Source organism: Elgaria multicarinata, chromosome 7 (genome assembly GCF_023053635.1).
Source record: "Elgaria multicarinata webbii isolate HBS135686 ecotype San Diego chromosome 7, rElgMul1.1.pri, whole genome shotgun sequence".
Classification (NCBI taxonomy): domain Eukaryota; kingdom Metazoa; phylum Chordata; class Lepidosauria; order Squamata; family Anguidae; genus Elgaria; species Elgaria multicarinata.
The window spans coordinates 108,461,397-108,487,227 of record NC_086177.1 but is presented as its reverse complement, the minus strand read 5'-3'; the positions used below and the strand labels follow the sequence as shown (position 1 = coordinate 108,487,227).

At 43.9% G+C, this 25,831-nt stretch overlaps 1 protein-coding gene across 1 annotated transcript in view; it reads left to right on the top strand.

The window, feature by feature from the left end:
* Positions 1-11,856: 11,856 nt before the first annotated feature.
* AGO2 (argonaute RISC catalytic component 2) overlaps positions 11,857-25,831 on the top strand; it is a 57,371-nt gene continuing 43,396 nt past the window's right edge. Inside the window, exon 1 of the mRNA XM_063131183.1 lies at positions 11,857-11,991. Coding sequence (XP_062987253.1) covers positions 11,949-11,991 — 43 coding nt within the window. The 5' untranslated portion in view covers positions 11,857-11,948. The remainder of the gene's footprint in view (positions 11,992-25,831) is intronic.

Below are 25,831 nucleotides of genomic sequence, written 5' to 3'. Positions count from 1 at the left end.
CGAGTGGGGACTAGAACCTCGATCTCCGGATCTCCCAGTCTATCACCTTAGCCACTACACTTCACTGGCTTTAGTGTAAGCGCAGGGCCCTGATCTAGAATGAGACTTCCACATTCAGGTGGGGGAGGATTAAACCCCCACCCAGCCACACTTTCCCTAAAATTCAACCCCCACCACTGCAGAGACTAAAAAAGAAAAATCTCCATTAACACCAATGGATTTTTCTTCTTCTCTTGTTCTGAAGAAAAACAACCACCCAGTTTTTTTGGGGGGAAAGCTCATTCTCCGTTTAAGGTAGCAAAAGTTCTTGAGGGTCTCACTGTCTCTCTACCAGCCAGGAATAGAAGTTATTAACTGGGATGCCAGGAACCCTTCCTAGAATTACAGGAGGACCAGAGAAGGCACACTGTCTATGACCTTTTTCATGCCCACCCTTGCTGCTGTTTTTCCAAAAGCCTTAGGGAGCATATAACTAACATTGAGACGAGGGGATCTCATTCAGGGGTCCCCTACATTTCCCACTATAATTCAAGCACTGTCAGGGATTGAATCTGGGACTTTCTGAATGCAAAACATCTGTTTTTTATCACACAGCTTTCTGATGTTGCATTTACGTTGTCCCTTAAAGACACAAGTATAGCACTGGGTAAGTAAAACTACCTGAGATGCAAGTCTTTCTCCCATCGGATACGTGAGCTACAAGTGATAAGTACATCTTGTGTAGCATATCAGGAGGGGGTCCATATACTGTCATCAACAGCATATCCATAAACACTGTTGGTGAAAACAATGATATCTTTGGGATCACCCCTACTCTCACTCAAGGGATTGCTGGTTGAGTGCCCACCCTCCCCGCACACATCCCATTTCACATTGCTGTACATACATACAAGGCCTTTGTAGACCATGCAATACCCTGCCCTTCTGTCGGCTATGGAACATTTCCTTAGCTGTACCACTAGCTAGAAAAGTGAGTAAAACACTTTCCTTTTTTAAAATGTTATGAGTGTTTAATAAGCGATTTAATCTCCCAAAGGGCCTGGTCCTTCTTGTGGAATAGCTGCAACTAAAAATTAGCCATCTTAGGCCTGGGGCCAAATCAAGCCTTCCTGGGGCTCAATACGGATCTCTGGGGTTCCCCAGATAGCTATGTCTCTTTCTTTGACCGCTTTGTTTTCAACTTTTGCACGTAGCTCCCAAGGACGTCTTGAAACTGAAGTTGGCCTTCAGCATGAAAGAGGTACCTGCCATAAAAACTGGACGTTGTGTCCCAACCAAAGATGGCACGTGCAAAGAGTTTGGATATTTCTTCACTAAGCTGCTGAACACTTTTAAAGTTCCAATCCTTTGGTATCCCTCCTGTCTTTGGCTCTGGAGAGAAATACAATGTCTTGCTTGCTGTGGTGGCATAAAAACAAAACAGGACGAACAGATCGGTGTCGAGAACAGTGTCAATGGACCAGGCTAGCTTGACAGCTGTTTGAACGATCAAAACATCAGTATTTGCATAGCTTGGAAGTACTATAAATCCCTTGCCCTTCAGATGTGTTGTAAGTGCACTGATGAATTGTTGGTTATTTGATTTGCGTGAAAGGATTTTTTGTTTGTAGATCTTGTTTCATTTTATTAGTGAAGATCCTTTCTGGACCAGCTCTTTTAGATCTGCTGGTGTGTGCTATGTACTTCATTGACAGTCCATTTGTATATCCATCAAACACTATTGTAGCTGCCAGGTAATATTTGTGTGCATCTGGGGTCTACAACATGGTGGCCATGGGCACCAGTGTGCCCACAGACATCTCAATGGATGCTCACCAGGCTCCTTGCTCCTGCTGATTTAAAAAAGCAATATTTTTAGGGGTCCGACTAATTAAAAAAAAATAACTGGGAGGTTGGCATGCTGCAAAGTGCTGGACTCCTGTGCCATATTTATTTCCAACAACACTGCTGGGCTTCAGAGGGTACCTGCAGCCAGTCACCCAGAAAAAATGGAAAAGGTACATTTGGAGGGGTAGGAAGCAAGGGAGGTATTTTGCCCATGATGTGCTATATGTGTTTTGCATGTGTACATGTGTGTGTTACCTGGTTGGTTGGTTTGTCTTGTGTTATTTGTGTTTTGCTGGGGAGCGGGGATTTTGTGTGTGTGTGTGTGTGTGTGTGTGTGTGTGTGGGCATTTCTCTGAGCCTCACCAGTTTGCCTCATGTGAAATAGATATTACCTTGTACTTTGTGGAGGGAAATCTGTGATTCGACATTTGGGACTCAGATACCTTTGCCCTGTACTCAGTTTCTTGGCCAAATTACTTCTGGGACTCATCTGTTTGCCCTCTGTGAAATGGGTGTTGAAGCAGGAAACTATGGGTGCAAAAAAAGGGGTTCTGTCACTCTGTTGGAATTCAGACCCCAACCTCTTTGCCTTGTATATAGGTGCTGAGGCATGTTATTATTATTTTAGTCTTGCCAGTTTGCCTTCTGGGAAGTGGGTGTTTTGTGACCAGCTTTGTCCATCATGGCAACAGCAATTTCTTTTAAAAGTCTGCTTGGAAAAACTTATGTAACACTCCCCATCTCCTATCTCACTTTGGAGTATCTCACACCCTCATGTTGACCCACATCCTGGCCAGAACTAAGGAGTTTGTGTGTAGATTTTTCATCCTACAAGGGAGGCACATTTAAAGCTCCATCTGACGAGCATTTTATTGCACGCTTGTTAATGGGCACTCACAGTTTGCTCAGGTCCCTCGCATGACGTCATCTGCCTCCTGCGTGCCTTCCGCCCCTTCTGGCCTTCCTTGCGAGACAAAAAAAACCCCGATTAATCATTAAGTCCGATTTTTTTTAAACTCGGAATTGCTGCTCTCTCCTGCTGTGTGCAGGAGAAGCAGCGCCATTAGAACAGCGGACTCAATGGGCCTTATGCTCGTTTGGTACTTCTTCTTTTGAAAGAGGAAGTAACTGAGGAACGAAAACATGGAAGGAGAACGAAGGTAGGGAGCGTGTTAACCCCCGGTGTGATGGAGCTATCAGTTCACACTCTGCATTGTGCTCAATTCAGAAAAGGAAAGAAGCGCAAACTTGAAAATCAACTACTAATGCAACATGTACTAAAAATGGCATGTTGGCCAAGATATGCTGTTTTCTCCCAAAGATGACAGCTCGGTGTTTGGACGTCATACTCTATAGATGTATAACAAGCAAACAATGTAGAGCATTGCTTGTGCAACAGATTCAAACGGAGGTGCACAGCAGCTTGCAAATGTGTGGATTGGTACCAAAACCCACACAATAATGACCATGACACTGGAATTATATGTGCATTGAAAGTATCAAATTGTATGATTTAATATTGTAACGTTTACTTGAGAATTCAGTTCAAAAAATTATGTCAACCAAAATACACTGTCTGCAAACACCATTTAAAGGTCTTTTCCCCCAGATTTGCCTAGACTAACTTGTGAGAAGCAAGGACCACACATGATTTTCAGCAGGTGACAGCTAGATGACAAAAAGGATAATGAATTTCAAATGGAATAAGCCGATTTTTATCCCTGCAGGATCAGAGGAAGCTTGTTAGGCTCCCCCCCCCCCGCCTTTTTAACTTGGGACATGGCATGTCAAAACATACACAGAGTGAGGTGGGCCATTAAACACTTTTCAACACCCCCAGAAGACAGAAGTAATAAGTGTGAACTAGTACAGATTCCTATTAACTCCTGATTAAGTAGAAAATTCCAGTCTGTGTACCTTATGTGAGATGTTTCTTTTTAAAACTGCAACTGTCTACAATTACAGCAAGTCAATATACCTTTATCTCCAGAACATGAAAAAAAGAAGAAAAAGAAATCACCAATTAGAAATCATTCACGTTTTCTCAAAATGTATGCCATTAGAAAGTTTGACAGATTTGGGACAGGTCTGTCACCAGATTTCATCATTGGGAAGGAACTGTGTTGCCTGAAGACTGCTGAGGAAACAGTGTTCTAACTATGTACAGCAAGCAACATGTTTGGGTTGCTAGGCACATTTGGCACCACAAAATGGCTGCCATGGAAGGCATGGCTAGTTACAAACAAAAAGTAACCTGCCTGAAAGACTAAGTATAAAGCAAAGATGGTGTGAGAAGGTCCTCAATTTATGATATTACACAACGTCATTACTGAACACGGGGCACATCTGTTACGGAATAAGCCTTAGCTTCTGATTTCCTGGCTTTGTGGAGCTTCAGCCAAAATGGGGTAGCCTTAACTCTGCCTTAAACTCACAGTTTTTTGATAATTGAATTTCCCTGTTATTTTTAAAAAGGAGTGTTCTGGGGAAGAAGAAAAAAAGACTACAAAACACAAACAAGTCATTAACTGAGTAGATGCATACAAAATGAATAATCCTGTCCCTGGTATGTGCAAAAAGGTTTTCTTCTGAGAAAGCCTGCACATGTTTCCAGAAGAGCATTTACCTTTTCCTCCCTGTCTTCATCAGTGATCTCTCAAGCCGAATGACTCCTTGAGATCTCAAAATCACTTCACTCCTTGCCTTAGTTGACAATTTCCCCTCTAAGGAAAACTGTAAGAAGGCTGACAGGAACCATGGAATTCAAAACACTGGAGTGCTGGCAGCGTTCTAGCTTCAGTGTGAAACTGAGCACGCTCAGCATACCTTTGCCAGCACTTGCAGCCACAGGTGTTCCTGTTATTATTATTATTTATTTATATAGCACCATCAATGTACATGGTGCTGTACAGAGTAAAACAGTAAATAGCAAGACCCTGCCGCATAGGGTTTTGCTCCTGGGATGGAGAAATCTCGACTTTAAAAAAAGAAATTTTTTTTTTTTGCAGCTCACCTTAACTAAAGGGACTCTCCTGTGCCCCTTTAATATCCCCAAAGAACTGTGTATATTGGTGGGAGTGAACCAGAAGTCCTTCACCATAACGTGAGGCCCAGCATTGGGCAAAAGGTGGGATACTAATAATAATAATAATAATAATAATAATAATAATAATGTGCCAAAATTATGAATACATGTTTGACTATGTAATTACCTTGCACCACCTAGTAAATGGACTCAGCACACTTCAACTTCTTTTTCACCATCCCAAATATGCGTCCAAAATTCAGGGAGATCCGTTAATAAATGGCTGAGAAACAAACAAAATTTTTGCGGGGATTTTCTCATTTTTAGACAGGAATAACGTATTTGTGTGTGTGTGTGTGTGTTCAAGTGTGGGTGGGCTGCTCATTTAATTGCATTTTTTAAAAAACCCGTTTTTTGGTGTGTGTGTTTTTTAAATAACTCATCGTGTATTCATCAAGTTACGTTTTGGAACCCCAAAGCAAACAAGCCAATGCATTTTCCAGCACTGGCAGCCACTTCAAGAGTCCCTTAGCGCCTCCTTTGACTCTCTTCCCTCAACTAAGATGGCCACAGGAAGACTGAAGGGAGAAGGAGAAGGAGGAAGCGGAAGCTGCTGCTAGACCGGCTTGGAACCCTCCACTTCCGGAGCGCCACCATCCTCGCGAGACTTTGTACGCAGGTCTCGCGAGCCTGGGAAGCCTTTCAGCCTCTGTTATTACTCCGTTGCTAGGCGGCGTGGGAGGCAGCCAATAGCGCGGAGGGGGGAGGCGGGTGGTAGCCTTCAAGCTGAGACAGGCAGCCCGGAAGGGCGCGCTGCGGAAAGGAGTCGGTGGTCCCGGGCAGGGTGTGTTTTGAGTTAAGCAGGGAAGGGGAGAGCAAAATAGAAAAAGAAGGGAGAAAGGCCAACCATTCATGTTTTTTTGTGGGATTGTAAGCTTCATACGAGGGCAGGGCTTCAAGATCTCAATAATAATAATAATAATAATAATAATAATAATAATAATAATGCTAATAGCAGCAGCAACGTTTGGCTTTTAGGGAAAGAGTGGTTTGAAAAACGAACTGGGGCGTGGGAGTTTGACATTTTGCGGATGGGGTTGCGCTGGAGTTCCCAGGTTTGCCTTGGAAGGGGTCGATCCAAACCCACGTGTAGACTAGTTATACCCTCTGCTCGTAGAGGGAGCAAGCGTTTTACCTAGGCGCAATCCTGCTGGGTGCTAAGCCCCATTGAAATAAACGGGAATTGTGCCCCCAAGGGTCCTTCCCCCCCCCAATCACTCTTCCCTAACCTGGTGCCTTCTGGATGTTTTGGATTGCAAACTCCATCATCCCCAGCCACCACCGCCACTGGCTGTGCAGGCTTGGGACGATGGGAGTTACACTCTAATGCATCCAGAAGTCACCAGGTTGGAGAAGGCTACACTAGATTGTGCTCCTTCATCACTTCCCTCTGTCAGCTGTAAAGCTTTTCCTTTCCTTCAGCTGGACAGCAGCTGCAGCTAGTGCCCATAAAGGCAATTCCTCATTCTGCCCTGTAGCAAAATGTGATGACTGACAATTGGGAGGTGATGTTGCGTAGATGGGCCATCACGTCTCCCTCTGTCAGTCTCCCTACGCCACCACAGGAAGGAAGCCCTGGGAGTTCCTTTCTTCTCCTGCTTACCTAATTGAGGAGCCCAGGTCTAGATGGCTCCCTTCTTCTTGATGGTCAGGGCTTGGGGACTTTTTCCTTCCCCCTCTGCAGAGGGCTGCTAGCTTGAGTGAGCTCCAGGCAGTCACTGCTATGGTCCCTCCCATGCAAGCATCCCAATATCTCAGCCTGGCAGAAAAACACAAGCATGAGTTGAGAATGAGTCTTAACTATTGCAAATCTTGCAGCTCTTTTGCCTTATAGTCCTCAGTAGTAGGGCAAGTGAGGGGCCTTTGCATCAAATGAGAATAAGGAGAGAGGCCTTTCACTAACCAGCTTTGCATCAGTCACATGAGGTGATCATTCAGCCCACTAGAACCAGAACAAGGCTGTAGTCCCTAGCTCAGAGGGGTGTAGCCATGGCTAAGCATGGTCAAAATTATATTCTTCCTTCTGCATTCAATTTTCTGAGGTTTCTTCCGCCACCTTCAACAAATACAGCTGTGGCTCTGGAACTTGGTTAAAAAAAATATTTATGTAGTTTTCTCAAATATTGAAAGTAAAAGCAACCTTAATATTTAGGCTTTCAGTAGCAAAATATTTTGTTTATTAGGACCAACTGAAAGCCACATAGTAGGAAGAAAGCTTTTTAATTTCCTAAGAGAAAGCAAGCTTTTGAGTTTCACAGAGCATTTCTTCAGACTGGATACTGAAAAAAAAGGGGGGGCAGAGAAGAGTCCCTGGTAAATGGCACAGTGGATAGCACTATCTATTGAAATATAGGGTCATATCCTCTAATATCCACAGATGAAATTAATATAGAGACATGTTGGTGATGCCCTTATTCTCATACTAAGGATCACTGCCTGTCATCCCAACCCCCACCCCAGCTCCCAAATTCCCAGCCTCATTAACATTTTGCTGAAGGCTCTACACCTCTATATGCTCTACGCTGTGTTTATTTACCTTGCAATAGCCTCTCTCACTCTGTTTCAGAAGACAAGAACTCTGTGCAGGCATCCAGTATCCCAGCGTACTGAGCGTGTGAAGTGACTTCCGAGAACGTGCTTGTCTATCTTCACTTCTAGATACTGACACACATGCTGGCCACACACCCTAGTCAATGTGCGATGGGGATTAGTGTGAAGGGGGACATATACATGTATGACTATGCATGGGGACTCCCTCAATCAGATGTAAATCATAATCGAGGGAGCCCTAAGCATGTATATCCATTTGACTGACATCCATTGCACATAGGGACAGGGCTAGATGACATAGAATCATAGAATAGCAGAGTTGGAAGGGGCCTAAAAGGCCATCGAGTCCAACCCCCTGCTCACTGCAGGAATCCACCCTAAAGCATTCCTGACAGATGGTTGTTCAGCTGCCTCTTGAAGGCCTCTTGTGTGGGAGAGCCCACAACTTCCCTAGGTAACTGATTCCATTGTCGTACTGCTCTAACAGTCAGGAAGTTTTTCCTGATGTCCAGCTGGAATCTGGCTTCCTTTAACTTGAGCCCGTTATTCCGTGTCCTGCACTCTGGGAGGATCGAGAAGAGATCCTGGCCCTCCTCTGTGTGACAACCTTTTAAGTATTTGAAGAGTGCTATCCTGTTTCCCCTCAATCTTCTCTTCTCCAGGCTAAACATGCCCAGTTCTTTCAGTCTCTCCTCACAGGGCTTTGTTTCCAGACCCCTGATCATCCTGGTTGCCCTCCTCTGAACACGCTCCAGCTTGTCTGCATCCTTGAATTGTGGAGCCCAGAACTGGATGCAATACTCTAGATGAGGCCTAACCAGGGCTGAATAGAGAGGAACCAGTACCTCACGTGATTTGGAAGCTATACTTCTATTAATGCAGCCCAAAATAGCATGTTCTTGGAAGCAATGGAATAAAGACAAGAAGTCTCAGGATGTTGAAAATATATATGTGGTTTTACTCCAGAAGTAGCCCTACATGTTTCAGCTCTGAATATGGGCCTTCATCACGGGTCAGTTTTCATATATAAATGCCTGCAGAGGTGACACATATTTTTTCAACATCCTGAGACTTTGTCTATTCTGTTGCATCATTTTGGATTTTCTCCAGTTTTGTTTTATCCTGGTTTTGGAAGCCCTTTGTGTTTACTATCCATGGGTGTTGAATGCCTGAATGGTGTCTGTTATTTATTATTATTATTATTTATTTATATAGCACCAACAATGTACTTGGTGCTGTACAAAATATACAAATAAAACAGCGATACCCTGCCTAGAGGCTTACAATCTAAAATCACATTAAAACATATGAAGGGGGGGGAAGGGGTTCACAAAGCATAAATAAGAGAATAATCATAGCAATAAGAACAGTAAATGAAGCTAAAATACCAAAAGCTATTGAAAACATGAGTTTTCAAACGCGTTTTAAAATCTACAATGGAACTCGTGGTACGTAGTTGCTCTGGAAGAGCATTCCAAGCCATTTACATTGCAGATATGCTAGAAAAACAGAACAGTTCTGAAGTTTGTTAAAAAGAGTGCAAATTTGCCTCAACAGCACATATATGGCAAGCTGTGTAGTGTAGGCAGGCTGTGCACTATAGCCAGTGTGGTATAGCGGTTAGTCCATTGGATGGGGACTGGGGAGATCTGGTTTCAAGTTTCCACTCAGCCATGAAGCTCAATGGGTGACTTTGGGCCAGTAACTGACTCTCAGCCTAAACTACCGCAAGGGGTTGTTGAAAGGATAAAATGTAAAGGAGGAGGTTAATGTACCCAGTTCCTTGGAGGAAAAGGTGGGATATAAATGTAACAAATAACCTTTTAAAAATGCGGAGACACAATTTCCAGAAACCCTTTGGAGGGGGCTGAATTACGAAGAATGACAACATTAGCAATTTACATAAAATACATATACAAAAAGCAAATAGGCTCAGTTACCAGAAAATAGAGACTTCTCTTCTAAACAGTGGCCTAATCTACACCAAGCAGGATATTGCACTATGAAAGCAGTATATGGCATGTTTCAGTGGGCCCCAACAGTTGTCAGTGCATTTCAATACCGCTATAAAGCAGTAGTGTGGCTCCTGCCTTTTATATACCACTTCCATAGTGCAATATCCTGCTTGGTGTAGAGGAGAGATTGTGTGTAATGTTTGACTTAAGAAATCACATCCTATGCTCTCTGCAAGCAACACCTTTTTCTGTCTCTACCACTTGTTTTGTTTAGTATCCAGTTTAAAGAGTATTGTGAAGTGTAAAAGCTAGCTTACTATTCTTTCACTTTCCATGGGTCTTAAAAGTGGGTATTTTGTTTTTTTATTAGCCCCTCCTGTGTCACCACGGCTGCCTGCATTTTTTAGACTCTCATTGTATGTGTGAACTAAATAGCATGGCCAACCACATTTACTTTCCATGTTGTGGAAAAATCACTGTTCTGCCATTATTTACTGCCAGTCTTTGTTAATTAAAATTTGGGCATATGCAGCCTGGTTAGAGGCACCTACAGAGTGTGTGGCCGGGTTTGAACGACACACTAATCACTGGGGGTGGGGTTTAATATTATTTTTATTATTAGCAACAAAATGGAAAACAACCATTGATTAGCGTGTTGTCCGAACCTGGCCTGTGAGTGTACAGAGGTGTGGCTGCTCCTTGCATCCATTTCTTGCCCAGTCCAAATTGTAGTGGCACCAAGAGAGGGTCCTGTTCAAACCTGCCGATCCTCCACTGAAATGAATGGGACATGGGGATCATCCTTAACTTAAATCCCATTCCTTTCAATGAGTCTATTCAGAGTAGATATTCAAAGCCATATATATATATATATATATATATATATATATATATCTCGGGTCCAGGTTATTTGAAAGACCGTATTCTCCCTTATGAGCCTGCCCATGCTTTGAGATCTTGTGGAGAAGCCCTTCTTTCAGTCCTACCATCCTCACAGGCGGCTGTCTAGAGCGCCAAGCTAAGAGGGGCGCCGTGCAGTGCAGCACTCACACTTATTGTTGGCTGTGAGCCGGCCTGGGCCAGCCGGAGGATTCAGCTGGGCCTGGACAGGCAAGACGGTGTCTCGCACCCACCCAGCCGAAGCGAAGCCAGGGACGCTAGGGTGGGTGCTTGGGCTCCACATTCGGACTTCCGCCCAGAAGCCGCCCTCCCAGAGCCGCTCTAGCCACCCCGAAGCTGCCCTCCCAGAGCTGGGAGGCCGCAGCCAGAAGAAAAAGCACGTGGCGAGTCCGACCCTGGCTCAAGCCAGCCTCTGCCTTACTCCCGAGGAAAGGGCACCGGGTCGCCTCGCCTCTCTCCTCAAACAGGCCGCGATGTCCAGGCAGGTGGGCAAGCGGGACTCCCTCTCCCTTCCCCCAGGAAAGCTAGGGACTTGTGGACTCCTCGCAAGGCAAACTCTCCTGCTTCCCGATCCTGCGCACGTGGATCAATGGGACTTGCATCTGAGAAAGCATTGCACTGGGAGGCACCAGTGTTGCCCGTTCCGCCTATGCCTCCTTATGCAGAAGCCTTATTTCCCTGAGTAAACATGCGGAGGGGATCAGGACGCTAGGATGCATAGCGGGTTGCGTTCGCACGGAAGTCATGGCGAATTCCAGACAGCTCAGTCCCAAATCGAAGTGAGCCAGTCCCAGCTCTCCACTCGGCGCACACGTTGGGACTTCCGCGCAATTTTGGGGGATGGTGGTGCAAGTAGCTCACCTTGCCTAGGGCAAAATTGTCTGGCACCGCCCTGCTGCTTTATTACGGTTTATAATGGTTTTGACAACTGTGTGGGACATTGTGTGTGTGACACATTGGCTGAGTTCGGAGGACACGCTAATCAACGCTTGTTTCCCATTCTGTTCCTATTAAACACACACACACGGTTGATTAGCGTGTCGTCCGAACTCAGCCATTATATATACCGTTTTCCGTGCTGGTCTCGGACGGTAACAAAGTGATTTGCTATATCCCGTTTTCAAAGTGTTTTATCTTGCCGCGTCAGAGAAAGAAGCGGCTGTGGGGATGGAGGGGGGGGGAGAGAAAGCAAAAGCCCGGGGCCGGAGCAGAGCCGGCGCCGGGCTGGGCGGAGCGTCTGCCGCCGCCGCCGCCTCGCCTCGCCTCTTCCCTTCCTCTGGTCCGTGACCAGCGCCGGCTCCACCCTCCGCTGCCTCCCCCGGCTCCTCCTCCTCCTCCTCGCCGCTTGGGCCCTGCCCGCCTCGCCTCAGCTCGGCTCCCTCCGCCCTCCTCATCGTGCCCGGCGCTGGAGTTGGGGGTTCGAGATCGGGAGGGAGGGAGACCGGCTGAAGCGCCAGCTTGTTGGGGGAGGCAGAAGGAGCAGCAGGAGGCGGAGGAGGAGGAGGAAGCGGAGGAGGCGGGTTTAAAATATCTTCTTTTCCGCTGCCTCGCTTCACCTCGCCTCCCCCCTCCCCCCCCAAAAAAAGCTCCTCAAGAAGAAGAGGCGCCACGCCGCCCGCGCACCGACAGCCATGTACACGCCGGGGGGAGCAGCCCCCGTGGCCGCGGGACCCGGTGAGTGGGCTTTCTTTTCCCCCCTCCCCCCCTCAACGAGCCATGAGGGGAGAGAAAGGCGGCCTTTCCGAACGCAAACCCCCCTCCCTCCCTCTCTCTGTGCCCACCAGCATTAGAGAGGGGGAGGGGGAGGGGGAGCGGGAGCACGAGGCGCCGCCGCCGCCAACGGCCTTTCAGGAGGGCGCGCGACGAGGCGGCGGCGGCGGCGGTTGGTTGGTTGGTTTGTGTGTGTGTGTGTGGAGGGGGGGGCGCCGTTGCCACCACGACGCGGCCGCTGGACCTGCCGCGCGCGCCTTCTCTCGCTCCCCCTGCCCCCTCCCCCTCCGGTCCCGCTCTCCACGTCTCTCCTGCCAACCAGCTTGGCCCACAAGAGTTTGAGGCGCCTCCCGCGCTCCTCACTCGTGGAAGAGCTCTGTGGGGCCGGGAGAGAGAGAGACCGACACACACACACACGAACACACGACGCGTTTCCTGAGGCCCCTTCGGTGGTGGGATCGGGTGGGCGGCCGGCCGGCCCACGCGAAATGGCCCCTGCCTGGGGACGGGTAGAAAGGCGGCGGGGTCTCCGAGCTGCTTCTATTTCCTCCTTGTTTACTACTACGACAGTGCCTCTTCTCATGAGAATCCATCCAAGAGTCCTGTTGGTACTAACGTAGAGCACGTATCTGCCTGTGTGATGTGAGAGTGCCAGTCTTCGGGATAAGGAGGCCTGGGTTCAAATCCTCACTCAGCCACTCTTGGATTCTCATGAGAATCCAAGAGTCTTGTTGGTACTAATGTAGAGCACGTATCTGCCTGTGTGATGTGAGAGTGCCAGTCTTCGGGATAAGGAGGCCTGGGTTCAAATCCTCACTCAGCCACTCTTGGATTCTCATGAGAATCCAAGAGTCTTGTTGGTACTAATGTATTATTATTATCATTATTTATTTATATAGCACCATCAATGTACATGGTGCTGTACAGAGTAAAACAGTAAATAGCAAGACCCTGCCGCATAGGCTTACAATCTAATAAAATCATAGTAAAACACATATCTGCCTGTGTGATGTGAGAGTGCCAGTCTTCGGGATAAGGAGGCCTGGGTTCAAATCCTCACTCAGCCACCAAGCTCCCTTGGGCTACTTGCATCCCTTGCTTTATAGACAGTTGTGAGGATAAAGAGAGCATGTATGCCAGTCTGAGCCCTTGGAGCAAGACCGGGATATAAATAACATATAAACACACACATCCGTTTCTTTTATAACCCCCATGTTATCTTGTCGCCCTCTGCTTTCTGCACCACAGAGCTGCACTACTGATTTCTGCTTTGATGTCACAAGATCATGTTAATTTCCAAGTTAATTGGTATGGAGTAATTGCCACCCAATTACTGGCTCACTAACAGATTGGAGTCCCATCTGGATCTAATGCTGGGTTGAATAGGGAGGAAGATAACTTCCTGATGTTACTTTAGCTGGTAACATAAGCTAATCATTTTGTACCCTTTTTCCGCTACTGTGCATTATATTGGCCAACATTTTCAGTTGGATCAAATTCACAATATTCCTCTGCACTTGAGGACACTATCCTGTGCAACTCTTCTTGTATTGATAAGTTACACACATTTAGTTGTGCACAGTTTAGTAATAATAATAATATTTATTTCTTACCCGCCTCTCCCTTTGGATCGAGGCAGGGAACAACATTAGTACACAATCAATACATCTTAAAAATTCTTGATATTACATTGATCTGGATAGGCCTGCCAGAAAAGGCTAGTCTTTAAAGCTGCCTTAAAATCACACACAGAGTTAATTTTACGAATCTCCTCCGGCAGGCCATTCCGCAATCTGGGGGCGACAGAAGAAAAGGTCCTCTGGGAAACTTAGTTTTAGCTGACTGAAGTAAGTTCACCCCAGAGGACCTGAGTGTGCGGGGCGGACTGTATGGGAGAAGGCGGTCCCGCAGGTAACCTGGCCCCAAACCATTTAGGGCTTTAAAGGTAATGACCAACACTTTGTACTTTGCCCAGAAACTAATTGGCAGCCAGTGGAGTGATTTTAATGTTGGGGTAATATGCTCACCCCTAGATGTACCGGTGACCAACCTGGCTGCCATATTTTGAACTAGTTGAAGTTTCCGAACTAGGTACAATGGTAGCCCTATATAGCGCGTATTGCGGAAGTCAAGCCTTGAGGTTACCAGCACGTGCACTACTGTCCTTAGGTCTTCTGACTCTAAGAAGGGGCGCAGCTGGCATATCAGCCAAAGTTTATGTCCAGGGTCAAAGATAGGCAGTAGAATAAAGTATTTTTAGACATTTTTGTGCCAAGTGTCTTTCTTGTAGACACAGCTGCTAATCCTATCTATAGGAGTTGTGTCCAGTCTGTTTGGAAAGTGTGTCACAAATTTGGTTTAAAACATAATGCTACTACAATACATATGCAATACTTGTATCCTTCATGTGATTTTGCTTCTAGTTTACTGAGCTGGGGAGCGTGCATCGGCACAGCGCAGGAATAAAGGCCTGATTCTGTGTTATGGCTCATGGGTCTTGCTGCTCATGTCCAAGTGTGTCACTATCTAGATATCTATTGTTACAGGTTAGCTGCCCATGATATGAAGTGCATTGCTTGGAACCCAGCATGGCTACTGTTGGACCAATGCGATTAATGAAGTGCACTGAGCTCTATTGCTGCTCCTGCATTTTTTTATATGCTCAAGACCATAGTGCTATAAAACTATACTGTGATTCTCTGCTGTTTCAATTATCAGTGGGGATTGCGGAGAAACATGGCAAGTTGTACTTTTTTTGCCATTAAGCACTGATTAATATCTGTGGTAGCTATTTAAATGTGTAGTTAGTTAGGGCAAATCTTTGGAGGTTCTTTAAAGTTAAAACCATGTGTAACATTTTTTACTGTCATTGTATAGGCAGCATACTTGAGATGTCTTTTGGTATCTCGCTTGTGGACCATAAACGGGGCTTTTCCAAACATCCTGTTAAAAGTCCAATAAGTGATGTTCAGTTGTTGCATGAAACCCAGATGTCTCTTCTCAAAATACAGCTTTTGTTGCGGGGAGATTGCATTTTCCTCAAACCCAAGCAATTATTGTTGCTTGGAAAACACATTTTCCCACCCAACTATTGTCAGTGGAACATTCAATGCAGTGTGGCATATCACTTTTCAAGTGATATGGACACTCCTTGAATGCTGCTTTGAAATTGCTAGTGATGAGTGGGTCTTCCCTCCCAAGTGCCTGTGCTATTTTGTAAGCATATTAAAAGTTATTTTGATTCTTAAAGTGTTCTACAGAGGCCAAGAATTTTCCTGTAGCACCTAACATCAGTAGTAGGAAATATGAATAGGGTGATCCCACCCCATCGTCTGACTGTCTGTAGTGAGGATACTCACATTATGTGGGGATATTTTGCCATTGGAATTGTTTTGGGGCTAATACAGGTATAGTATTAAAGATCAATATTTTTACATGAATTTAATGTCTTGAAAGGCCCTCTGAAGTTGCCTATAGAGTTGTAAGGGTTTAAACATGCTCTGCAATAGTTATTTCACACTTCTGATTTTTTACTGCTATATTTTAATGGTGTTCAGATACATACTGTAGGACCTTATTAGCTAGTTGAAGCTTCATATCCCATCAATGACCCTGTTCAGATAACACACTAAGCCATGATGGTTAAACACTTTGAGCTACGCATTATGGCTTAGTGTGTCGTGTGAACTGTCCCTAACCATGATGGCTACATAACCATGGTTTAAACATGCTCACTAACCATTTGCTGTAAAAGGGTTAGCAGCCTAACTTTGGCTTAGTATGTGGTCTGAATAGGCCCAAAGACAGGTCTGGAACTGGTAATGGCAGAGAAATGTACAAATGAACAAGGTGTTTAAAGGCTAAAAAGTTGAGGGCTTCTTAAGTTGTTTTTTTTTTTAAAAAAAAATGACTAAGGTTGAGTGTGATGTTTATAAAAAATATGCAAGTTGCAGGGAGAAGTTTTTTCTTCCTCTCTCATAATAGAATTAAGGACAATCTAATTAATTTGATTGGTAGGAGATTTAGGACAAATAGAAAAAGCACTTCTCACAACATATCTTTTATGGAATTGGTTGTCACAAAACAAAGTGAAGCCTCCCGTTTAGGTGGCTTTAAAGGGGGATTAGGCATTTATGGAGAATAGGTCTATAACGAATGGGTTGTTTGGCATGATGGCTCTATGGAACCTTTAGTTTCAAAGGCAGTATTGTCACTAAATACAAGTTGCTGTGGAGCAACAGCACAGGATGGCTTTTGCCTTCATGCCCTGCGTATGAGCTTCATAGAGGCATCTGGTCGGCCACTGTTTGAGACAGGATGTTGGACTACATGGGCCCTTGATCTGATCCAGCAGGGCTGCTCCTACGTTCTTAAGCATGAGTTATTCTACTCAGCTGAAACCAAAGCAGGCAAGTGTTTGTACATCCTGCTGTGTATATTCTTCCATCAGAGTCACAGTGAGCTTTTGAGTTTCAGGAAAAGCAGAGGAGGACATGTGTTGTATGTATAAGGTCTTGATTTCAGTCTCTGGAACAAAATATTGGATGGTAGGGCTGGGATGGGTTAATACTGTGCTAGATTAACCAATGATTTGACTTTTTATAAGACAGCTTCATTTTCTTACCTGGTACTCCCATTTTAGATTGCCCAATAGTGGTCTTCCAAACTTGTCATGGCAAAAAATTAGTTTATGTCAGCCTAAAATACTACTCACATTTATATGTTACTGTTTTGCAGCTGAAACAGTTATGGACTTAATATCCCAGATTTGGGACTGAATCGTTTTGGTCGCCCTTATGGATGACTTTCATCAAGAGAGAGATGTGAGGAGTACGATGCTGTTGCTTTTGCTCAATCTTTCAGCAGCCTTTGATAATGATGATATCCTTCTGGACCAGCTCAGTGGGTTGGGAGTTGGAGGAATGTATTGCAGTAGTTTCGCTCCTACCTACAGTGTCATTTCAGGAGAGTGTTGTTGGAAGTGTGTTTCTAGGCCCCCTGGCAATTGTGTGGTGCGATGCTGCAGGGTACCATTTTGTCTCCAGTGCTATTTAACATCTATAGGAAGCTGTTGGTAGTGGTACTTAGGAGATTTGGAGCAATTTAGGAGATATGGACCAGCTGTATTTTTCTGTTACATCTGAATCAGGTGTGGTTGTGCAGGTTCTGGACCACTGCCTTGATGCAGTGGTGTAAACTAAGGCTGAATCTTGGCAAGAAGGTCTTGGGATTGAATGGTTTCTGAGAGATAGGTAGGCTACCTGTTTTGTTTGAGGTTCCTCTCCCTCTGAAGGATTGCATGTGCAATCCGGTAGTACTTCTTTGTCACTGGAGGCTCAAGTGACCTCAGTAACTTGCAGTGATGTTTACCAGCTTTGGCTGGTACACCAGCTGCTATTCTTGTACTGGGATAGTTTGGCAACAGTGGTCCAGGCATTGATAAACTCGAGGTTAAATTATTGCAGTGCGCTTTATGGGGGCTGCCCACATAAAGTTCCTAGTAATCTAGGTTGATAGCTAGCACAGAAAGCTAGCTAGGTTCCTGAGGGGTCTACCTATGAACTGCATATTACACCAACTCCATTGGCTGCATATCTGCTACTGGGCCAGGTTCAAGGTTTTGTTGCTACTATATAAAGCCCTAAACAACTTGGTTACCCGACAGACCACTTCCCCCCTATATATCTATTCAACCTTGAGATCATCTGTTTGAGGCCCTCCTGATGATGCCTGAGTTTCATTTCATGGTTGTTCGGAGCATGGTATTTAGCATGGTGGGTGGCGCCCACTATGTGGAATAATCTGTCCCCTGAGATTAGACATGTGCCGACAATTCTTATTTTTAGGCACATGTTGAAGACATATCTATTTATGCAAGTCTTCCTGGTGTAACTTAGCCTACCATGTATTTTATTTTCATGGATATAAAGGTACAGTTTATTAACTATGTATTGCTTTAATTTTTTGTTTTCGTTTTTATTGCACTACTTCAAAATCTGTAGATATAAGCGGTTTGTAAACACTTGTAAATAAATACATAACAGATGTATTATGCATAGTGCTGTCCAGAAAATAGCTACAGAGATACATGTAAAGGGATATGGTTTGATGTCATCAAAAACTGTTTCCTGTATCTAGTGGAAGTTTAGGGCAGTTTCACTGTATTGGAGTTGCAGCATTGTCAACTTGGAATTGAAAAAAATATTCATAGTTTGACTTTTAAAGACCTATATGGCTACAAGGGATTGTTTCTTCTTTAATCCTGATTAGTGTTCTTCCTTCTGATATAGTGACTTCACAATATCCTGTAATCTGATTGCATCTTCATGGGTTGCTTCAGATGCCAGTGCTACTAGTTTTTAAAGTGACTACTATCACGAGAGAGCCAAATTTCTTTACTCTCTCCTCACAGTGTAGGAGCACATGTGTGAATTTTCCATATCTCTTAATTTCAATTCAACAACAGTTTATTGCACATACAGAAACATAATAAAATACTCCTCTCAGCCAGAGGAAATACCAAAAGACAAAGTGTTAATAAAGTGGCTAACAAGAGCAAGTTAAAACATTTTGTAATCCTGAACAATATTTGCTAACAAGTTATATTATATTGACAAGTTTAATTTTTATGGCAGCCAGTGGCTTAAGTTTCTCCAGAGCCTGTTTGACAAACTTGGCAGTCCTATATGATGTATAACCCTAATTTTATCATTTTATTAACTGAAGCCCAAGACTAATTTTCAGGGTCTTATAAATTGCTGTGCTCATTGACATACCAGAACAATGCATGAGGAAAACACGATTAAGGCCTTATACATGTGACTATTTTTAAAAAAAAGGCTATATCTAGTTTGTAGTTTTTTAAAACAACACATCAGGTAACGGAGTGTGCTATCCGAAATGCCAAAACTCATGCCTAAACACTATTATAGTTAGAAGTAATAATATTGTAACTGTTGTAGTAACTGCAGGAGTATCTTCATAAATGAAGCTGCTGTATTATCAGTTGAAAGGGTATAGCATCAGAAAAATGATGAAGCAGCACTGATATTGTGCTGTTTTAGCATGAATTCCTAAAGTTAGGAGCAGAAAAGGCTGATAAATTTGGTAATGCAGCACCTAGACATAAGATGCCATAGCCTAGGACCTTAACTAAACAAACACCCCAATAGGAATTTGAAATATTTTCGGCTCTGCCTATGATTATCCTCAGTGGTAATCTTACTAATATGTGACAGCTGCACTGCCAAATCTCTTGATTTACACCTCTGGAAGCATGTACATAACCTCTGAATATTGGTCTTGGGGTGGGAGGCAACATACCACTACTTGGTTCTTTTTGTTTTACTGTCATTTGGTTAAATAGGTGGAGTCACAGAACTTTCATCTCACAAGCAGAACGTTGAGGTTACTAGTTGACGAAATGCCTCAAAATAGGATAGGCTTTCCCATCCAGGTGCCCTCCAGGTGTTTTGAGCATGAAAGTCACATCAGCTCCAGCCAACATGGCCAATGGTCAGGAACCCTGGGAGTTGTAGGCCGACACAACTGGAGGGCACCAGGTTGGGGAATGCTGATCTAGGATGACCCAAATGTTGCACCCCAAGTGAATAAGGATACTTCATTAAATCAACTGAACTTCTTCGGCTGTCTCATCTTGAACAGCAGGAGTAACTGATGATGATATGTTACAGGTATGTGAGGTAGATCTGTATGTGTGAACATAACAAAAGAAGAGCCCTGCTGGATCAGATTAAGGTCCATCTAGTCCCAGCATTCTGTTCATACAGTGGCTGACCAGCTATCTGTGGGAAACCCCCGAAGCAGGTCATGAGTTGCCCTCCTGTCCATTTCCCCCAGCAAACGATATACATGCTCATAAGAACATAAGAAGTGCCATGCTGGATCAGACCAAGGGTCCATCTAGTCCAGCACTTTGTTCATACAGTGGCCAACCAGCTGTTGACCAGGGACCAACTGGTTCACACAGGCTTACTGCCTCAGGCATTGGAGGCAGCACACAACCAGCACACAAAATGCAGCAGCCAGATTGATTTCGGGAACCAGAAGGTTCAACCATATAACACCTGCTCTGGTCCGCTTGCACTGGCTGCCTGTATGTTTCCGAGCCTAATTCAAGGTGCTGGTTTTGACCTATAAAGCCTTACACGGCTTGGGACCACAATACCTGACGGAACGCCTCTCCCGACGTGAATATACCCGGTCACTACATTCAACAACTAAGGTCCTCCTCCAGGTGCCTGCTCTGAGAGAGGCTCAGAGTGTGGCAACGAGGGACAGGGCTCGGTGGTGGCCCTCAGACTATGGAACGATCTCCCTGACGAGGCTCGCCTGGGACCAACGCTGCTATCTTTCCGGCACCAGGTTAAGACTTTCCTCTTTGCCCAGGCATATGGCAGCACATCTTAATCACCCACATGTTTAGTTTTTTAATGGTTTTTAATGCTTTATGTGTGTATGTACTGTGTTTTAGAATTTTAAATTTTGTATACTCGTTTTTATCTTAATTTTAGAATTTCTGTAAACCGCCCAGAGAGCTCTGGCTATGGGGGCGGTATATAAGTGTAATAAATAAATACATAAATAAATAAACCATTGGGACTAGTAGCCATCGATACCCTTCTCCTCCAGGAATTTATCCAACCCCCTTTTAAAGCCATCCAAATTGGTGCCCAGCACTACATCTTGTAGTAGTGAGTTCCATAATTTAACTATGCTGTGTGAAGAAGAACTTCCTTTTATTTGTCCAGAATCTTCCACCAATCAGCTTCATTGGATGACCCCATGTTCTAGTATTTTGAGAGGGAGAAAAATGTCTCCCTGTCCACATTCTCCACACCCTGCATAATTTTGTACACCTCTATCATGTCTCCCCTTAGCCTCTTTTTTTCCAAGCTAAATAATCCCAGTTTTTGTAACCTTCCCTCTTAGGGGCGATGCTCCAGCCTCTTAATAATTTTAATTGCCCTTTTCTGCACTTTTTCCAGCTCTATAATATTTTTTTTAGGTGTGGTGAACTGTACACAGTATTCTAAGTGTGGTCGCACCATGGATTTATATAAAGGCAGTGTGATACTGGCAGTTTTATTCTCAATTCCTTTTCTTATAATGCCTAACATGGAGTTTGCTTTCTTTATGGCTGCTGCACACTGGGTTTACATTTTCATTGGGCTGTCCACCACAATCCCAAGATATCATAGAATCGCAGAGTTGGAAGGGACCTACAAGGCCATTGAATCCAACCCCCTGCTCAATGCAGGAATTCACCCTAAAACATCCCTGACAGATGGTTGTTCAGCTGCCTCTTGGATGCCTCTAGTGTGGGAGAGCGCACAACCTCCCTAGGTAACTGATTCCATTGTCGTACTGCTCTAACAGTCAGGAAGTTTTTCCTGATGTCCAGCTGGAATCTGGCTGGAATCTCTTTCTTGTTCGGTCCCTGCCAGCTCAGATCCCATTAGGTTATACTTGATGTGTGTGTGGGTGTTTGCCCCAATGTGCACACTTGCTTATTTATTTATTTATTACATTTCTATACCGCCCAATAGCCGGAGCTCTCTGGGCGGTTCACAAAAATTAAAACCATTCAAAGTATAAAACAACAGTATAAAACCATAATATAAAATACAATATAAAAGCTCAACCAGATAAAAACAGCAGCAATGCAAAATTACAAATTTAAAACCATGTTATTTAAAATTTATAGATTGTTAAAATGTTGGGAGAATAAAAAGGTCTTCACCTGGCGTCTAAAAGCATATAATGTAGGTGCCAAGCGAACCTCCTTAGGGAGCTCATTCCACAGCTGGGGTGCCACAGCAGAGAAGGCCCTCCTCCTGGTAGCCACCTGCCTCACTTCCTTTGGCAGGGGCTCACGGAGAAGGATCCCTGAAGATGACCTTAGGGTCATTGAACTGCATCTGCCGTTTGGATGCCCACTCTCCCAGCTTGGAGAGATCCCTTTGGAGCTCTTCACAATCCCTTTGTGTTTTAACAACCTTAAATGATTTGGTGTCATTGGCAAACTTGGCCACTTCACTGCTCACTCGTAATTCCAGATCTCTTATGAGCAAGTTAAAAAGAATTGGTCCCAATACCGATCCCTGTGAGACCCCACTATTTATTTCCCTCCATCGGGAGAATTTACTATTTATTCCTACTCTCTGCTTTCCGTTCTTTAACCAGTTACTGATCCATAAGAGGACCTCTACTCTTGCTAAGTTTGTTCAGGAGTCTTTGGTGAGGGATCAGTCCAAGTAAACAATGTCCACCAGATCACACCTGTCTACGTGTTTGTTGACACTCTAATAGAATTCTTGATTAGTGAGACAGGACTTGCCTTTGCGGAAGTCATGTTGATTCTTGTTCAGCAGGATATACCCTTCTGCCGGCTCCATGTAGATCTATGGCCCAATTGGAGTCCACCAGAAGAAGAGCCTTTAGTGTGGTGGCCCCTTTTCTTTGGAATTCTCTGCCCCTGGAGGTCAGGCAGATGCCAACACTGTGCTACTTCTGGTGCCTTCTGAAAACAGCTCTTTTCCTGGAAACATTCTTAAGTGACCAGGCGTGGTTTTTATTGGTATTCTGTTTTAAAATGAACAATTTTAATATGCTGTTTTAATCTTTTTATCTTTTTACTATTTCATTTTTAAGTTCTATTTTGGAATCAAATTTAGATATGGAACGGTATATAAATATCGTAAATAAGTAAGAAATAACTAGGCATACTTCTTCTGATGCTGGAGGTAGCATATAACCATTAAGACTAGTAGCCCTTGACAGCCTTCTTTGCCATGAATTTGTCCAATCCCCTTTTAAAGCCATCCAGATTGTTGACTGATTCAGTCAGATTTATTTGGCGTCTTCTCTCTGTGAGGCTGAAACAAAGCTTGAATAATTTAAGACATTTAAATTACAGAATTTACAGAATCAACAGATGAGGTGGTGAAATTGTTCTTGCACTATACCACTTCAGGCTACAGGAGTGTGGGTGGAGAATAGGGCACTACATAAATATATTTATCGTATAAGAATCTTTCTTCACATAAAAAACTGAATATCAGGGAGAGGAATTTGAGTCTAGCCTCCTTCCTGATGGTCTAGTTTTTCTTGGGCAGGAGTTTTCTTTATTTCTTTTTATTTTAGTTATTTATTATGTTTTATACTACTGAATAAGCAAAGCTCTGTCTTTAATGAATCATTCATGTCCATAGAGTCAGAAGAGGTACAATTTAACAGTTGTGTGTATTTAAAACTATTTTTACTCTTCACCATATAGCCGTCAGTGCAGTGAAGTATCAATTTTAAAATATTTCAAGAATAATGTATCAAACCAAACCAAACCAAAACAGCCAACTAAAACACACAACCCCCTCCCGCCACACACCAAACAGCAAAATGGCAGAAAACCAAATTCCATATAAGTACCCAAGTAGAGAAATTCTAGAGAAATAGATTTTAATTGATTGATCAATGAAGGTTTATTATAGAGTCACAGACCTGTTCAAGGAAAAACTCATTTTATGAAGAGAACATTTCTGGGGATGGTTTTGTAGAATCAGGGCACCAACACACAAAAGGTTCTGTACCTGACAGCCACCCACTTCACCTTCTGAGAGCAGGGGCATTTAGAGAACCGTTTCAGATGACAGCATCAGGTTTGCATGAGAACGCGGTCCTTCAGTGCAGTTTAAGACTATAAATCAAGGAAGATGGGAAAGTGCCTTATAGCAAGCCAGACAGTTGGTCCATGAATTGTGCACACACTGACTGAAAGCAGCTCTCCAGGATTTCAGACGGGTATTCCACAGCCCTTCCTAAAGGAATTAAACCTGGGGCCTTCTGCAGGCAGAGCAAGTTCTCTTCACTAAGCTACAACCCTTCCCCACTTTGAATTGCACTTGGAAACAAACTGCAGCCAATGGAGATCTTTTGGCACTGACAAATTGTGTTCAGTAAGTTGTGTCTTAGCATAGACATAAATTGAAGAGTTATAGGATTTGGCATACAGAGTCTCACTTCCCACCCGTGACTGCCCTGTTTCAGCTGTTTTGCTGGTGGTTTTCTGGTCGCACACCTGAAAAAAAGGATATTATAGAGCTGGAAAAAGTGCAGAAAAGGGCAATTAAAATGAGGGTCTGGAGCATCTCCCCTGTGAGGGAAGGTTACAACAGCTGGGATTGTTTAGCTTGGAAAAAAGGAGGCTAAAGGGAGACATTATAGAGGTGTACAAAATTATGCATGGTGTGGAGAATGTGGATAGGGAGATATTTTTTCCCCTCTCAAAATACTATAACCTGGGTTCATCCCATGAAGCTGATTGGTGTGAGATTCAGGACAAATAAAAGGAAGGCCTTCTTCACACAGCGCATAGTTAAATTATGGAATTCACTACCCAAAGATGTAGTGATGGCCACCAATTTAGATGGCTTTAAAAGGGGGTTGGATAAATTCCTGGAGGTTAAGTCTATCAATGGCTACGAGTCCTGATGGTTGTGTGCTACCTCCAGTATCCGAGGCAGTAAGCCTGTGGGAGGGTGCTGTTGTACCATGTCTTGCTTTGTTGGTCCCTGGTCGATAGCTGGTTGGCCACTGGGTGAACAGAGTGCTGATCCAGCATGGCACTTCTTATATTCCATTCCATTGGCATACTTATCAGGCTGATGTACGGAGTCTGCTGACATAGCGTATGGCTCCCAATGAATTCTATAGTTTCATAGCTGGCGTTTTTTTTAAAAAAAATCCAGTGAGAGACCTAAGGATGTATTTATCTCCCACAGTGTGGCTTATTTAAATCGGGCTGTGTGTGGGCGCAATTTTCATAATCAACACCAGGGTTCAGTTTGTTGTGTCGTTCGAATCAGGGTGGCATGGCTTGTTGGAAGGGGGAACAATCCTCCAAGAACCCTACAACAGCCCATGGTTATTGGAAGGTTGTTTCCCTCTCCAACAATCCATGCCACTAGGGTTTGGATAACATGGCAAGCTGCAGCCGGGCAGTGATTATGGCAATAGTGCTATTTTAATAAGCTACCGTCGCTTATTTTAATCGTGTGACCCAGGTCAATGAAATAAGTCAGGATTCTTGGACTATAAGGTGTCAGGCCCCTGAGCCTGAATAGTTCTTGATTTTTATGCTGCTTTGGTGGTAGTTTTCAGAGATGCTGTGGGCATGTTTGTCATTTTTATGCTGTTTTTGAATTTTCTGTTTGTGTGTTTTCCCTCATCCTCTTAGGCTAAATACTTATTGGCCACTGTGGCCATTCCACCAGCATAGTATCATGCCCCCAGTCCTGGCATAACGTAAGTATAGGATTGTTCTGCCCAAGTACTGATGGGGTGAATTCCCAATTGAGTGAGTTTAAAAAATAATTGTGAACCACCCAGGGAGCTTTAGCTATTGGGCAGTATAAAAATGCAATAAATAAATTAATAATATATTTGTCCTATTTTAGGTTTAACTCTAGGTAGGTTTCATCCTATTTCGATGACCAGTGATGTGGGTTTTGCAGAAAACATTGAATTGCAAAATCTTTCTATGCAAATTAGACTAATTTGTATAGGGCAATTTTCATCAGAAAGTTTTCAATTTGCATGGGAACATTTTCTGATGTCCCTAAGTGATCTTATTTAGCATGTTTACTTGTATTTAGTAACAAAGCTAAAACAACTACCCCATGTTATCCCCTCCAATATACCACTAGTACTTAACTTGAAATATTTGAGGGAAGTAATACAGCACCTTTAATGTGATTTAAATATTACACTGTGTATATATTTTTAT